Source organism: Anopheles stephensi, chromosome 3 (genome assembly GCF_013141755.1).
Source record: "Anopheles stephensi strain Indian chromosome 3, UCI_ANSTEP_V1.0, whole genome shotgun sequence".
Taxonomy (NCBI): Eukaryota; Metazoa; Arthropoda; class Insecta; order Diptera; family Culicidae; genus Anopheles; species Anopheles stephensi.
Genome location: NC_050203.1, coordinates 79,821,945 through 79,838,736, shown reverse-complemented (window position 1 = coordinate 79,838,736; position 16,792 = coordinate 79,821,945). Strand labels below are relative to the sequence as shown.

The window sequence follows — 16,792 nt, the reverse complement described above, 5'->3', positions numbered from 1 at the left end:
ACTGAACTGCTACTCTATCGAACGCTGTGCTTTTCCTTGATTGATTTTTCCCATGAACAGGCAGCGTGAGAGTATTATTATTTAAGCAGAAAGAGCAGGCAGTTCGAAGAGCTGCTGACGTTTGAAGCTAGGTAAACTGTAGGTGATGGTTCATGCTGGAAAATGGCTGCATAGAAGCGAAGGGGCTTAGAAAATATTATTCATACCAACACAAAGCACAACAGCTTTGGTGAGCGGTTGAGTCACTCCTAATAGTAGAGGGTAGTGTTTAAGTGAGCACACTTTAAACCATCAATAAATATTGCGCAACACAAGGACCAACCGACGACCTTTAAGCATCTCACCTTCAATTTAAACTAAGTCATTTTAATAAATTTTGTAATAGATTTTAAGGATGACCTTTAAACCTTAATTTTTGTTACTTTTCCGATGCTTTTCACATCAAAGTGAAATGAGACTGATAGATTTGCTCATTCCACTCTCTAACAAAATGGAGGCCAGACTGCTCCGACAGCCTTGATCCTTCAACCTGACGTTTCACGTCTAACAAGCGTGTGAAAACGCATTAATCTCGCCCTAAAAAGGAACACCTTCGGCTGTGCCTTATAGCCTAAAAACCTTCGCAAAAAAGGTAGACATCTTAAGACGCCTTTGTACGCCCATCGCCGACACTGCACAAAGACACCTGTCTCAGCGATTTGAGTGTGTGTGTGTGGGGTGCGTGGAGTCTAATCGCTGTAGATCTGTGGGCAAAAAGCTCGAGGTTTTTGAATTGAAATAAAGGATCATCTGTCGTAAGTGTCCTCTAGCATTGAATGGTGACGTAGGTGAACATGATACGTGTTAGGTGCCTGTGGTCCGATAAGTGCGCTTGCGAAAAAGACATCAATTTTATATGTATTTCTCTAAAGCAACTAAACACTTCTCTCTAAATAGCACTTCAAGCTGTGCGGAAAGCTCTCCTAATTGAAGTGCCCATCGTATCCCAACCCCTTCAAACAGCAAACAATCCCCGACGCTTCCCGGCACAGATTTGTATGCAGTTCCAATATTTTATGCAAAACTGCCTTTTCGCTACAAACTTTGACAGTACGGCAAAAGTGGGGCGAAACACCGAGCCCGCGCCAGATTGTTTGCCGATTTCGTTGGCAGGACTCATACGGATTCCGATCCATTTGCTGCCATCTGCGACGCGAGTCAGTTGTTGCTGGTGGCTGTCACCGTTTTGTTGATCCCATACGCAGCAGCAGCTGCGTTTGCCCGGTGTTTGCGGAAATTGCGAGCAAAACCACCAAAAACTAAAGCACTACCCCAACTCAATTAGGGAAAATTAAATTTACATAAATTGAAAATCCTTCAACGGCAGCACCGGAGTCCGGGGTGCGCCATCGCGGAGTGGAAAATTGGCGGCTGTACATACAGGGACCGATGATGCATCACGTGGTGTTTGAACGATGACATCGTGTTCGACATGTTCGATGGTGACAAATTGAGTCGTTGCGCTAGCTTTTCACGGGTTCGGTAAAGCTTAATGGGATGGAGCTGATGCCTTGGGAGGATGGAACGAGGCAAGAAGACAAGAAGGAAAGTTGATCCTTTCGATGAAGGCGTCCGGGAAAATCGGATCGTCGTGGTTGTGCTTTTCATGGTGCCACATAATCAAGCAAACGAGCGACCCAGCTGAGAAGCAAGCAGAATGATGTGGGAAAATGTTCGTACCGTCAAGGACTTTTCCTCCGATCGTCATTTTAAGGTTCTACATTGAGGATGGTGACATTATCTCAAGGTGTAATTGAAAAAATAATTCAATCACAGCTTCAAACGAGCATCCTAAAGACTCTCCAGGAATGGATTAAAATTGAAGTGGAAATAGTTGAACTGAAAAAGCGATCACCGATGAGGAATAAGAATCTATTCGTATTGTTTGTGTATCACATCTGCATGTCAATGTTATCTTAGTTTCTACCTTCGCCAGCCCCGCCTGACGCATCAAAACGTGCCACACGGCCATCAATTTCTTGATTTAATTAGACATCAGCTGCACGCCAAGAAACGGGGCGTCTCTCGCTGCCAAGGTGCCAAAACACGTCCACGGCTTACTCTATCGCGGATCTAATTTGCAATTTAAAATGATTAAAATCAAGCCACACACCGGGCCAGGCCAGTTCCGTGCAACCAACATGCATCCCGTGATGGTGCAACTTTTTCGTTTCCATTTCGTATCGTTCACTTCCAGGGTCCAGGGTTTTTCGTGGGGAGAAGTTTTCACCAGCAATCACGTTCGTTCGGTGGTAAAGGTTGCCTTTTTCGGGAGCAAAATAAATGGTTGGAAAATATCTTTCCGAGCCGAGCGTTTTTCGCTTTAGACCTTTTAGACATAATCATTATACCGAACACGTAATGACCGAGTGCAGCGAGCGATGCATGGCTTAGAGAGCAGTTGTCAGGAAAAGAGGGCTTTTGTGTGGCATTGCGTTAGAAGGTTAGGAGATGCATTTTTGTGACTGGACTAGAAGCTGCTATTCGGTAGAAGGATGCTCTAGAATGCTCTAGAATGGAGCAACTTTCACAGAGAGGTCCCCATTTTAATCAACAGCCTATTGAAAGGCTCTATTTTTGAAATATTATTTGACGTCAATGGCTCGATGCTCTGCTCAACAAAACTTGAGCTACGAATTTTTGGGTATTCTTAAAGGTTCTTTGAGTAGACGAAGACAAATTTAACGACTGTTGTTCGTAAATATCTGACGAGCAGCTTAATCTCCTAAGAAGCATTAACCGCTCATTAAACATCGGAATAGTGCAGCGGTGCTGATTCATTATCTACCTTGCATCTCATCGCCAGGCCTATCTGTGTTCAAACAACACGCTCTGTCTGCCAGCTCAAACAACAACAACTCTTCAATTACTCTTCCTTGTGAACAACAGCCTCTCGAGTCCTCAGTCGACTGTTGAAAAGCCAACCGGTACCAAGTGATAAGGAGCTCCAACGATGAAGTATTAGAAAATTGAATAAATAAATCCTCTGAAGCGAAAGTGCAACCCACTCGGTGGTAGTGGTGCGTCTACTTTTTACCTGTCGAGGCATGTCTGGTAAGTACAAAGGATGACGTCAGGGCACTAAGGCTGTAACATTACCCGAAAAACATCGAAAAGCAATTTCATGCACCAGTTGTTTGTGGGTCTCGCTGATTAGTCGCCGTGCGATGGAATCGGCTCGTCTGTACCTCTGGTTTTTTCCTCGGCAGTGAAATTTCGGAGAAAACCAGCAGCTCGTCAGACCCAATCAAGATGAAACATAAAACGCAATTTTCAGCCTTTCAGCGTGTGGAACGGGTACGAGCAAGGGATAGCTGGCTGGCTGGCTGGCTGGAAATGATATCGAAGACAAGCTATTATTTATGCATAACTTAAACAAGCTGATCGAACCACCTGCTGCTCGTGATGGACTGCGATATGCGAGAGAGCAGGTTCATACGGCAGAACATCTTACACACGTTCAAACAATCGGCTGGGCAATGGGTTGAGGATGGAAATAAAGGTGAAGGTTGGCTTTGAAGCCTTTAAGGGTAGAAACGACGACATCTTTAAGAAAGGGTTCAAAGCAAGAAGAAATTCCAAATGATTCCTCCAGTAGTTCTAATATCCTTTCCATCTGGCTAATGAACCTCATTTCACTGCCATCATAAATTCATCCCAATTCATTTCGAGATTCATTCTCTTACAGCTCACTCACATCTCAGCTCGAGTTCATTTCTCATCGACGAAAGCGGGCGAGTTCAATCGGCAAAGGAGCATCACCGACGGAATGCGTCATGTCGGCCGTTAAATCGATGAAACGGAGAGCAAAGCCCTGAGCGAAACGAACCCGAACCTCGTTCGGTTCATTCGCAGGACGTTTTCTTGGCCGTTCCTCGGCACACGGTCAAATCAGTCCGATGGAATACGCCCGCGTGGTTGGTTGTGCTGGTGCAGGTCGCGCTATCAATCCCCAGTTCAATCCCCAGCCTGGTTGGTCTAGTCTCGCTTTGGAGGCAAAAAATAAGAAACAAGAATTGTGTGGTCCTCAGCTTTTCTCACGAATCCGTCATTAAGCATCAATACAGTTGGTCGTTCGTAAGGGCGGATTGGGAATGGCATGGCGATGGTTATTAGCGAGCGAGTTAGTAAGTGAGTAGTGCGGTTGAGGAATGCTCAGTTTGACAGGCGAAGCACTCGACCTCAATATGCAAAGGATTACGCGAATCGTTTCGTCAATGCAGCATTGTTGTATTGCGGCTGAAGTGTGTGTGTGAGGAGCGAGGTGTGAAATTATTCAAACCCCCAAACCCCAACTCACCACAAGACGACGTGGAAAGCGCCGGAATAAGACGAAGTTTAATCCACCAGAAATGGAAATTCTTTTCACACGGTTCACTGCGTACGTTTTCGCGCCGTCCTTACTACCTCTTGTGCTTGTGTGATGGAAGCAAAAGCTTTTGCGTGAGTGGTGGTGCGTTTAGTGAAGCTGCCAGGCGGTTGATATTGCCCGGCTCGGAGGCAAGAAAACAGTGCAGTGCCGAAAAATAATAATAAAAATGTGTGCAAATAACCATAATTCCAGGAAATACAGAAGTTAATTAAACCCGACGAGCGGCCCGTTTTGTGTGAGTGCCTCTTTACCTTTACCACAAAAGAAAGCGAGGCGAGAAAAGAAAGCGGAAGGTAGCAGCTGGTTGGCGAGCGCATTAAAAATGAAAGATGTGAGTGCGAACGGCTCGTGAAAGATTGTCAATAATCACAATAAATCATCAGGGCCGGTGGTGAGTTCTGTGATTCCTCTGGTTTCGCGCAGGTTGATGGTGGTGAAGCCATCAATCATACGCTCGTGTTGCAAGTGATCGTGCGATGAAGGTGAAGTGTAATATTGCTTTGTGAGTGTGGAAAGCGTGTGCGTGAAAGAAGAATCAATTAAAGCCAGCAGTAATCGCCGACGACAAAGGATACAGCCAGAAGGTTTCCAGTGGAAACGGCTTGAAAGTAAGTGAAAGATTTTTCGATGGAAAATCCCCCCGAATTTTATGTTGCGGTTTGTGTGTTTATCTTCAACGCAAATTCTTTATCGCTCCAGTTTGCTCGTACAGCTTGCTTGCCACATGATACACTCTAATTAACTGACGGAGGAATGTTAGACAAGTGATGTGCTGCGTTGAATTAATTATTTCGTGGGTGCTGTGAACGCCTTTTGCGTAACGCGTAGACGCTAGAGAGAAAAGCGTTTGGCATGTTCTACAAACAGCAAACAAATATAGATTTTCGTGTAGGAATCTGACATCTGTTTTCGACATCCTACATCGTTCGTTCGACGGCACGATCTATCACGAGGAGCAATTCATGGTGGAAGACTCGAGAGCACTTCAAGAGCAGTTTGTTTTTGCTACATTTCGAGAATTAAAAATTAATTTTCTGTCTGAAATCCACTGGTTTTAACATGTAGAAACATGCTCATTAAGCTTGCAAAACACTGAAAAAAATAATAACTCCATAACGCACTACTTGACCTGAAGCTGATTGAGTTTTCATAAGGGTAATTTCCCAGTACAGCCAACTGCAGCCAACGTTTCCTCACATAAAAATCGATACACAGTATGACGCTCGCTCTCTTCATATACTTACACCAGAAAAAAACCATGAAGTTTCCTCGAGGATCTGCTCCTGACGGTTTGTTTTCCATCAGTGCAGTGCAAAACAGTCTAGCCAGGGTTATATGACCTGTATATCGGGTCTCGGCGAATTTATGAACATCACAAGAACAAAATAACACCGAAATAGGGTTAAAAAACATGATGATGCTGTGTTATAATGCTGTAACAAGGGGATTGGGCAATGCTGTTTTACAAAAAAAACATTCGACCAGGCACTGGTGGGCCTGGTTCACGCTGATAACAAGGTCATGTGAAGTTTTTACGAGCGATTACATACAGAGTCGGCTTAAAGGGATGGGCAAACCCGAAGGGCTTATTTGGTCAACAAGAATTAGAAGGAAAGAAGGATGAGCAGTCAGGACAGAAAGAAGAACATGCTGGGAGTTTTTCTTTGGAAATGAGAAAACAACCTGCTCGTTAAATCAAAGCCGCAAGGTGTTTGCAATTTTTGACATAGTGCTCTCGTTGGCTTTCGCTTCTAATGGTCTGAAGATCTTGCTGTTGAAGAAAAGTTTACAATTTTTTATTAACCCATTTCACGGTAAGTCGAAGCCGACGTTAAGTGTTGAGTAGCTACTATTTTGATAGAAATCTTTAAAATGATCTGCAAACTTTAAGTGATCTTGCAAGCATAAATGATACCTTAAAAGCATTAAAAAGTATTCTGAAATAAAAATTAAAGTACTTTAGTGTAATTTTCATGAAGGTTAGGATTATCTCACAGATATTGCAGTGACATCTCAAGTTGTAAAGGCGATCATTTCGGTAGTGGAGATCAGCAACGGAAAGTCAGCTTTAGGAGGGCATCGATAGCAAATTTGGTACTAGCTGCAAAACATTGAGGTCCTTCAGACGACGAGGTGCCTTAAAGTACGACTAAGTTCGATTGTTTTTAGATGGCAAGGCCTCACGGATGACAATGCTCTTTGTAAGTCTAGACCTCTTATACGAAAAAGTCATTCGGTCTTCAAGGCTTCTTGGACAATTTAATTGGACCACTGACTGTCTCAAAGTGTTGAAGTTCTCACGTGGAAATTATTGCTTTTTATTCGCATCATAGGCAACTAAAAATAATAATAATGAATACAGATTTCGAAGGACTTTTTTCGTGAAATGCTATTAAAAGAAGGCCTTATAAGTCCCAGAAAACATGTGAACTTGTGATTGTAGGAAACTAACAAAAACTATTCTTCTGAAGAACTAAATATCCTAGAAAATGTAACTAAAAGTAATAGCACACCTGCTGTAAATCATGCTCCATTTGGCTCTGCTTCACATACGACTAATAATTTGTACTAAGCGGCAGGAAGCAATTCAGCTTTAGGACAATAAATCAAGATCATAGCGATAAGCACCTTCGCAAAAGTTCTGGTGCATTTCGCTTGGTGCTTAATTTGCGCCGAGGAACATTCTAGTGAATCTAACTACCATGAGGATTGCATATGAAAACTTTACTGGTATCTTCCGTCCGGGTGAAAAAGAAGCTTTTAGTAAAGTAAACTAGTTGGTCTCTCACATGTACTTGGATTTTTTTTACTAGAAGAACCAATTGAACTTTAATAAAAATAATTCCTTTATATGGAACTATGGAGGTGAACCAAAACTGCTACAACTACAATCTGGTTAGAAGTAGGTAGCTTTTCTTAAAGTAATATTGATTGCCACGTGTACGAGTGTTTCCAAGCCAACGCTTAATACGAACATCATAATTCATGCACCAACCCCCGAACGAATACATAATCAACTGTAGAAAAGCAAGTGTAACGATCCAGCAGTTATGCAAATTACACCAGTTGTTATGTTCCATTAGTTGCGCGATGAAAAGTTTCGAAAGCCGGCCGAAAGCCAAACACTGCCGTGAGTGGTGCCGTGCGAGAAGGTGGAAAAAAACTAAATCTTTGGAAAATGTTGTGCCGCCAAAACCGGGGTGGAAGCATATTATTCATCCAGAAGTTGCCCGAGGTGAAATGCTGCAGACGAGGAATGATCGAAAAACGCAGCACGCTAATAATTCAGGTTGCGTGTTTGTGATTTATTTTCGGACCCGCCGAATTACATCCACCAGGGAGGTAACATGTGAGGCTTGAGCTGAGGAGCTGCGGTGACAAAACGTTCTCCAACGCTCGAACCCAACAAGCAGAGCCCGGAATGTTGGGCGCCAGGTGTTGTCGCTGGGTTTGTTTGTCTGGGGATTTGTAGCGGTTGTTTCGTCGCCGCCCATCTGCAGGGGTCATTGGAGCAAGGCTGTGATTGTGGTAGTGTGATGGCCTTTTTTCAGCCCTTTAAAGTCACTGCATCACTGAGGTCAGGTAATGTAATGAGCCGCTTTTACCACAAGAACAAGGTGACCGTCGCTTGTGTATGATGGGTCATCGAATGAAACATTTCTTTTCATACAAGAGCCACTGCAGACTTGGGAAATGGGCGAGAGAGGAAAACACAAACACAAGGAAGAGAATCAACAAAGCATCGGAACGTTTAAACAAACACAGCTCGAACACGAAACACAATCAATATCCCGCAAGTCCCGCAAACGGCCGACTCATGCTAATGTTCCACCGGCATGATACGACAGACCGGGCGGCTTCAAGGATTTGCCAGCTAACAGCGAAAGTCATTAGATAATCGTAAAGCAAGATTACATTCCCATTATATCTTTATTGTACATTTTTATGCTAATGACTTATCATCGTCGGCGATTGTTTTCGCGTTGTTTGCGTTGTGTTTGATTTGAAGGATTTTGGAACTGAACCGAAACCAACATGAAGGTCAATCAAGAAGAAATGGTAGTGAGAAGAAAGTTCAGATGTCATGGTTTAGCGAGAAAATGAAAATTCAAATCAAAGTATATTAAAAACCCCTTAAATTGAGTTTATAAACCATGAAAACTACAATATTTGCATACCACCAGGCGCAAACAAATGGACTGGCATTCATCTTGCCCGTCACTTCACTCGAGTACTCTTCATGACACACCAGCACAAATAATCCTCTCTTTGTGCAGTTCACTTGTCCGGATTCCAAGATAGTCATCACACAACAACAACAACAACCGCCATTGAATGGCCTCAGGAAGGAAATACGAAATCCGCTGTCTTTGCGAAGCTGCCAGTGAAAACCTTAAGGCTCTTCTCGGCGATGTCTGAGGCTCTCCTTATTCATTGAGCTCACGTACATCGGAACCGAGGAGAAATATTGAAGCACATCGAAGGTTACACTTTGCTTGAGGAACTACTCTTCATATTTCATTTTCCATGTAAACCATGCCACCAGAACAGGCCGTCTCGAAGGATACAACCGAGAAAGTGTCGATCGAGTGAGTGTGATGGGAGGAAGCCTTCACTTTGACGGAATGCCTCCGTGTAATGCCTTCTTTCAACAAATAGTGGGACATGTTGTTCGGTGTTTCGCGTCTCAAGCCCCAAAAGTAATATCCCGTCATCCTTCTCCTGAATGTCATTTTCCCACAGCAAGTCCCAGCAGTACATAGACTCGAAATCGCCCACGGACACCGACACTCTCTCAATCTCCCTCTCCCTCCCTGTGTGTGTTGTTAACGAACATGTTTACAAAGCTGTTGATCGAATGAATACATCCTCACGATATGAAAGCCAGTGGAGTGTGAAGAGCGCTCCAGAAATGCATCCAATAAAAATGGAGAGCGAGCCAGAAGCGTCCTTAGAAAAATGACGCCCAACCACACAGCCCAAGACACAGCAGCAAGTGCGATAAAGTGCATCCAGTGAATGAGTTCCATTGACGCAACGTCAGGTAGCTCGGTTCAATTTGTCTTCGTTGACAGTCTTGGCTGGTTGCTGCTCGGAGGTGGTTATTTGCGTAAAATCTCGCATGAATGAGGGCTCCCAGTACAGGGAAGGAACTCCTCGGGAATGGGTTATGTATGCACACTGAAGGGTATTAAAAATAGAGTGAGGGCTGTTTGAGACTCGATCACGATAGGCACAGTTGTTGGAGGGCCTCCGTTCGGTGTGCTGAAAGGGAGCTGATGACACAGATGGCATCGGACGGCATTGAATCTTTCAGTAGGTGTCAATTCAGCTGGTGTTATAATGAAAAGTCCCTGGTGACGGTTTAAGTAAGCAGCAGTAGATATATGACGCTGGACTCGTTAGGATAGCGTTGAAGGATATAGACCAGGAATTTAAAAATTCGCCACAGAGTCCAATTTCTTCCTTCATCTCTGCTTATTATGTTGCATATAATGTTCATTCCCTTTCGCACTTCTCAACCACTTTTACTAACAAGTCCTGTTTCTTAGCCTGAGGTTCTCCCCTTTCCTCACTCACCTTCAAAGTGTTCTACCCGTCCTTCCTCAGGAAAGCCTGTGTATTGCTACGTACATAAATATTTCCCCAACATGCTTTCTCGTATTACTTGCTGTTTATCTTTGTCTGCTCCACCGCAGAAAGAGCTCCTTTCCAATGCGACCCGAACCGAACGGAAAAGAATAACAACCTGCGGTGGAAGCGATGCAAAAACAACTCCTCGCGCTCGTTGTTCTTATTTCCTTACAGTACTAACAGGGGTGCTTTTTGCTCTGCTGGTCGCTAACAACTCCTTTTGGCCGAAGACGGAAGGGAATAACTCAACGTAATAGCTGGAAGGAAATAAGGACCACCTTTCCATCATGAAGTATGATGCCATCGGATCTCGTCGCTGTCCTTAACCTTGCTTGGCTTGTGTGTGTGTGATTTCAGAGTCGTTAGAGAGAAGGAACCGTTGGACGATGTCTTGAAGCTACAAAGGGTCCACAGCGGTACAGGTTGGAATGGAGAATCGTTGGGGAAGTTTACTGAACGGGGATGGGAAAATAATAATATAATAAAAGCAATATTGATTACGATGGTGGAAAATGTCAACAACTGTGAGGAGGTTGAGTTGGGCAAATTCTTGGAGAGTTTGAGGGACTAATGGAGATTCAGGGACAAACGGGAAAGCTTTGTTCAAAGAGGATATGTTTAAGGGCTGAATAAGAACTCTCTTATCCTTTTTGGAAGCTTCCGCCATTCATCACCAGGAATAACATCCTCCCAATCAACACCCCGAACGTTTCATCTTCCGTCATCCTGTAGATGGAGCACACCACTCGCACCACTAAGCTGTCGAAAATTGCGTTCGATTAATCGATTATAATTTCCAACCGCCATCTGGGTGCCGGGTGCCATTAGCGCCTAATGTTTGCTGTCGATTACATTTGCATAAACATACGACTGGGACTTGGACTAGGGACTGGGACACTTTTCAAAATTGCTACACGAATGGCATGAATTTTTGATTGAATTTTGCAACGTGTTTTATTGTTTTAAACGTAATTTAAAATATTAAAAAATAATCAAAAAGTCCAACAAAATACCCTCTCTCCTTCATCAAACCTCTCCCAGCCTCGCTTTGTCACGGTCACGCTACACTGGTAATGAAATTAATGTTTTTCCCACATGTTTTTCCTTTCTCATTGCAGCAACTGTATCAGCATCGTTTTGTCGAAGAGAGTCACCGTTTGTTGCTGCTGGGTCCCAAACTCACGTCGACGAAATAAAATATTCATCAAATTCCAAGAAAACAGTCTGTCTGTGTGTAATTTTTGCTCGCTCATGTAGTAGCGCAGTGCTTACAGTTTGGGGCCCGGTTTTCTTGGAATGTGTTGTGAGTGGAAAACAGTGGCTCTGGAACGCTCGAGAGTAGCACTCTCATCAGCCGCAGACGTAAACTCGCCCCAAAACAAACACGTGGGCGCTCGCAACCCGCCGGCCTCGGTTAGGAGCAGCGTGCAACCGGCTGGAAAAAATTCGTCCCCATAAGTGAAGCGGAAAAACAACAGCAGGCAAAGGGAAAAAATAGAAGGAAAAGCTGGTGTAAAATGTGTTGTGTGCTGAATATTGCATTTGTTTTGTGGCTTTTTTGTGTAATTTTGATCTAAATTTTAAATTATTTATTTTTACAGTGCTTAGTGTGTGAAAAATCAATCCAAATCATGTGGGAAAACTGCATAGAAAACGCGCCGAAAGTGCATCAGTGAACGAGTGGCAATCAGTCGCCGAAAAAAAAAAACAATCCCCCGAGGTGGTCGTGTCTAGCTAAAGTTTGACTACACGTAGATAGTGTTCCGTAAAAATAAAGCTCACCTCGGGCTAGAGGCCTGCCCCAGTTGCTAGCATCCGGCATTAAAATGCACCTTAACCTTCGTTCCTTCGCCGGGACCGTCCGTCGCAAAAGCAAAACGCACACCCAGCACCGACAGCCGCTTCGTCCAGAAAGCTCACGAAATGTATGCTGAACCGACTGCAGGACGAAATCAAACATGACCGAGCGCGCCAACAATGACCATTAATCGACCGGCGCGCGATGTTCAGCAACATCCTGCAACGGTACCAATAGTCGACAGCGATTCCGGCACGACCCGCACCGGAAGCTCCCAGTTCCGGTTGCAGTTACCGGCGTGGGGTGAATTTTTCTCACACCCCCACCACCATCACCACCACCCCCGTGACTACCATCCTTTGTCGTTGGCTTGTGTGCTTTTTCTGCTGCTGCTGCATCTGTGTTCGCTGGCCGGGTCGGTTCGGTCGCATCCACGCAATGAGAAGGAAAACTTTGGTAAGTAATTGTGATTTCATAACGGTCATTCATCTAGCGATGCGCTGCGGACGGCTATCAGTGTGCCCGAGTGCACAAGTTCGGGGGAAAAAAAACGATGGAAAAGATAACACTAATGACTTACGGAGCAGCTCTCGGAGACGATGATGGTCTAAGGTCTCGAGTATCTTTATCGCCTCACTTTTCTGCTTGAGTTACAAGAATATGGCACTGTGCAGTGACGGTGTTTGTCGTTGCTGACCCTTGAGGTTTTTTTGTCCTGTAAAGCTAGCTACTTTTAATCCACTTAGAAAAGGCTTGTTTGAACTGCAATTACTGTTGACGCTCAACGTAAAAAAATTTTAGTACTTAAAGTTTTTTAAATCTAAAATATTAGCTCTTATTTTCCTTACTTAGTGTTGACTTCTTGACAAGGACAGAAGTTTTAATTCTATTCAAAATACTACAAGAAACCTTAAGTATGTATTAGAGATGTATTTACTTGCTTATCAGGTTACACAACCGCTCCGTGTTTTAACATGAGGCTGAAGTTCAATCACGATCCTGATCTGTTATCTGCCAATCTAAGACCGCAGCCTCAGATTAATCAAAGACATCAAATACGTCCGGTAGTTTTCTGTCAATACGGGTCTTGGACTATGCTGATTGTGAATACCAATGCACTTGTCATTTTTGATATGCTGACGGGGCAGATATCCTGATGGTGGCACAGCGAGGAATAGAGGACTGTGCTCCACTATCACGAGGAGTAGAGAAGGACAGCGGCTGGTTGGCTGGCTGGTTGAAACAGGTGAACCTTGATTCAAGGACTTCAGCCCTAGACCACGTTTCCTTGAAAAGGATTGGCTCTCTGGTGCTGTCTAAAAGACGTGACCAACCTCATCTATCCGTGTGGATGGCCTACAAAGACTTTAAAAACGATTTGGGTCGTTTGGTTTCATTCTCATGACATGATCTTCCCACCAGAGTCTGTGGCTTGGAATACTCAGCACAATACTCCACGTAGATACAAATAGCACAGCTAGTAGAGCTCGTCATTTTAGCGATTTTTCCATTGTCCTTCCACATATTCGACTTCAAATATTCTTCTAAGCAACTCGCTTTCGAATGCAACGAAAATTAATTCGTGACGAAGGCGTGTTGGTTTAAAGGATTACCACTAAAGATTTCTTAAAGAGGGAAATATCAACCCATGATGTCTGGCCTGAGTTTTCTGGCAAAAGATTGGCACTCTGACCAAATCTATGGATCCTATAAAGATTCTAAAGACGGTCTGTTTCGTCTGGTGCTATTATCCTAACCTGTTCAGCCTTTATCTTCGGCTTAATGAGCCTAATACACTACACAAAGCTCCTAAAAGATGATCATCGTTCACCAGGTCTTCTGAGCATTTTCCTCTCGAATGCGACCAAGTAGAACTCGTAATTTTGGCGGATGATCTAGATTTAGTCTTTGATCCTTTATGTGGAGAAACTTTTTCTAGCTTCTTATGTGCAGTGAGCGACATCTCAACATCAACGTTGACTTCAGGCAGTTGATGTTTTGAACGATTCGAAGGTGAATTCAAGTTGTACCAAAGATGGCTATGGCATCAGCGTATGTGAGGATATAGATAGACTTATAGAATGAAAGATTTCATTCTTCAAACTCAAGAGGTCGTGGCCTAGCTTTGCTAGCTTTCCTTAACTTTATTTTACCTGTAGCTAGACTTGTGACTCAAGATAAAACATTTCAGGCATTTATGTTAATTCATCATTTCATAGACCCTAGAGTTTTCCCACTTCAATTGTTTTTAGAAAGCATCTCAGCACCTATCCAAAATTTTCCAACTTTTATTATAACTCCATTCCGTATCACTAAGATGTGGCTGTATATTACAGCGTGAGTAAAGCGTTCCTACTCCTACTAAATGCTTCAATGCAATTTTAAAAACTTTTCCAAAACAGCATTACATTACTCGTTACATAAATGCAAAAGAGCAATCACAACCCATCCCACAATCACACGCAAATGACTTCCTGAGCTTACGTGTTCACCGCTCTCAAGCTCCTCTAACTGTTCCACCAACTCCAAAGAGGAAACAATTTCACGCTTACGCATTCGCAACGCAACGTTACGACCGAACCAGACCGTGTGCCATAACAAGTGCACACGTGCACTGCTGCTGTTGCTGCTGGAAGGCTGGAAATGAGTTGTGAACGAAAAAAATGATTTAATAAGAATTAGCAACCATGGTAATGAACTTCAATCTAATAAAGTCCCCCGCCCCGTAGCAGATCCACCGTTTTTTATTTTTCTGCTCATCTTCTGTGTGTTGTTATCCTTTGCACAATGTTTCAATTCCAACTGCCGGCGAGAAATCCTTCACAACTGACTTGATGGAAAAAAGAACCCCGGTACGGAGCGGTGTAATTACAACAGCCAAACAACATTTTTGCTCTACGTCTTCTGCTCCACGTGCGCTCGGGGAGAAATTGAGTCATGGTAGATAAGCAATTCGAAGCAGAAGGCAGAAGGAAAAACAGACTCTCACCCTACACTTCGCAGCCTTTACGGGCTGCCATACATCAAAGGACTCGGATGATAGAGTGTCCTGTTTTATGTTGTTGCCCTTTTTTTTGCTGCTGCCGTGCTCACTCACTTAACTATCCTCGTTTCGGGCGTTTTGTTTTTCCAGTGCCACTTGTCGGCGAGATTCAGTGTAATCTTTGTACAGTGTGGTAATGTTGCCCCACGGATGATGATGATGCTTCGTCTAATTTGGTCCGGAAAATTTGCTTTAATTGTTTCGCTTGATGCGAATGAGCGGAATTAAATGGTAGTGGCGCTTACCAGATCAAGCAGGAAGACTGGAAATACGAAAAGAATATTTAAAATTGGAAAAAAAGAATCAGTCATCATGAGAATAAACTACATCTCTTCTTTTACCAAGATAAACAGTCTACCGAACCGACATGTGGGTACCTTCTGAAGAAGTTTTGCATCGGTAAACATCAAACAACGCTTATCAGATTTAATTAAATTGTTCCGGTTTTTAATTGTCGATTACACAAACCTTCCCAGGCACTCTGACGCAACTCACGTAAACCCGCACGATTTCCAGGAACTCACCTTCTGCGTGGAGAATTTTAATTTGAACTGTAACCGTCTGATGTAAGACCGTGCATCCATCATCGTGCAATCTCCCCGAAAGAAAGTAATGAGATTTTCTTTCACATTTAAGGGGGTTGGTTTCACATGAGCTCATATTGAATTTCGTGATGTTTTCTTCGAAGTAAAAACATATTTAATTAAAAAAACTACCGTTTAACCGTAACTCCTCTTTAAAATCAATAAAATCGTACTCGCACCAGTACATCACGATGACGGAGCTTTGGTCGCGGTTTAGGTGCCCAAATGCCACGCAGCTAACGGCACGGAATTTATTCAAAGTTTCGCTTCTCCGCTCGTCTCCGAAAGCCAAAAGCCACATCTAACGAACATCGAACTCCCAAGCCACAGTTTTTTTTTTTGCAAGTGACGGCCCAGCCCGGTGGGTTGAAGCGGTGATCAGCCAAACAAATTTCAAGTTTTCATGGTTTGAAGCGCGCCGAAACTTGGCCGTGCCGACATGTCTTCAGCCGCAAGGATGTGGCGTTGGAAGAATTTGGCGAAAAAATTAAATTAAAACCAACCCTCGGGTTTTCTTGGGCGGTGGGTGAATTGAATGGTTTTTGCCGAAGCGTCGGTCGGCTTTCTGCTACAGCAAAACCGCTCGAAGGCATCACCGCTACCACCGTGGGAATGGATTTTCTCGCCCTGGTATGCCGATCAGCTACAAATTAAGCGAACGAACAATTGCACGAACGAACGATTTGGATGTAGTCGTAGTAGTGGCGAGGGCGATGTGGATAATAATAATGGGAGCAAATTAAATTGAATTTCACTTAAACGAACAGAGCGGGACTGTTTGTGACAGTTTTCTTTCTTGCGAAAAACGCGTGACAAAGGGACAAATTGATATTTAGCTATAAAGTAATGGAGTTTCAATTCCTAGACCAGACTAGACTTCTTGGTAAAAGTGGAGCAATTATAGAACAAAATTAAATCTGAATGTCTTGAAATGATTCTGAGTCACATACTTTTTTACAACACCTCTCGGCTCTGTAAGTAAACGTTGGAGTTGCCATAATAAAAAAAAACTTTCCCACCGAACCGAGTCTATTAAATTGAAAAATCATGCTCGAACACCCATTTAGGGATTTCGTCACTCAAACCATCTCCCTGACAGAGCTGACAGAGAATCATGTTGGGAAGTCAAACAGCGTCCCATAAAAATACAACATCCTGTCCAGTGACCTTTCCCACGACCACTAAACCTCGTGGCTATAAAATTTCTGATATTTCTATATTTCGATGTTTTGCATCCGCCCAAAACCATTCGGCACAAACCCACACGAAGAAAGGAAAAAAAACAGAAAATCAAACACACAAATGCTTGACGACCGTGTAAA

General features: G+C 43.5%; 1 protein-coding gene across 3 annotated transcripts in view; it reads left to right on the top strand.

Annotated features, from left to right (window-relative positions):
- Positions 1-3,932: 3,932 nt before the first annotated feature.
- Positions 3,933-16,792, top strand: part of LOC118509152 — a 28,188-nt gene continuing 15,328 nt past the window's right edge. The window contains exons 1-2 of one of the 3 annotated variants that reach the window (XM_036049376.1): positions 3,933-4,011; positions 11,647-12,299. In XM_036049376.1, coding sequence (XP_035905269.1) covers positions 12,023-12,299 — 277 coding nt within the window. In that variant the 5' untranslated portion in view covers positions 3,933-4,011; positions 11,647-12,022. Of the gene's footprint in view, positions 4,171-11,646; positions 12,300-16,792 lie in introns of all 3 variants that reach the window. The other 2 variants (XM_036049379.1, XM_036049377.1) reach the window with 2 other exon arrangements.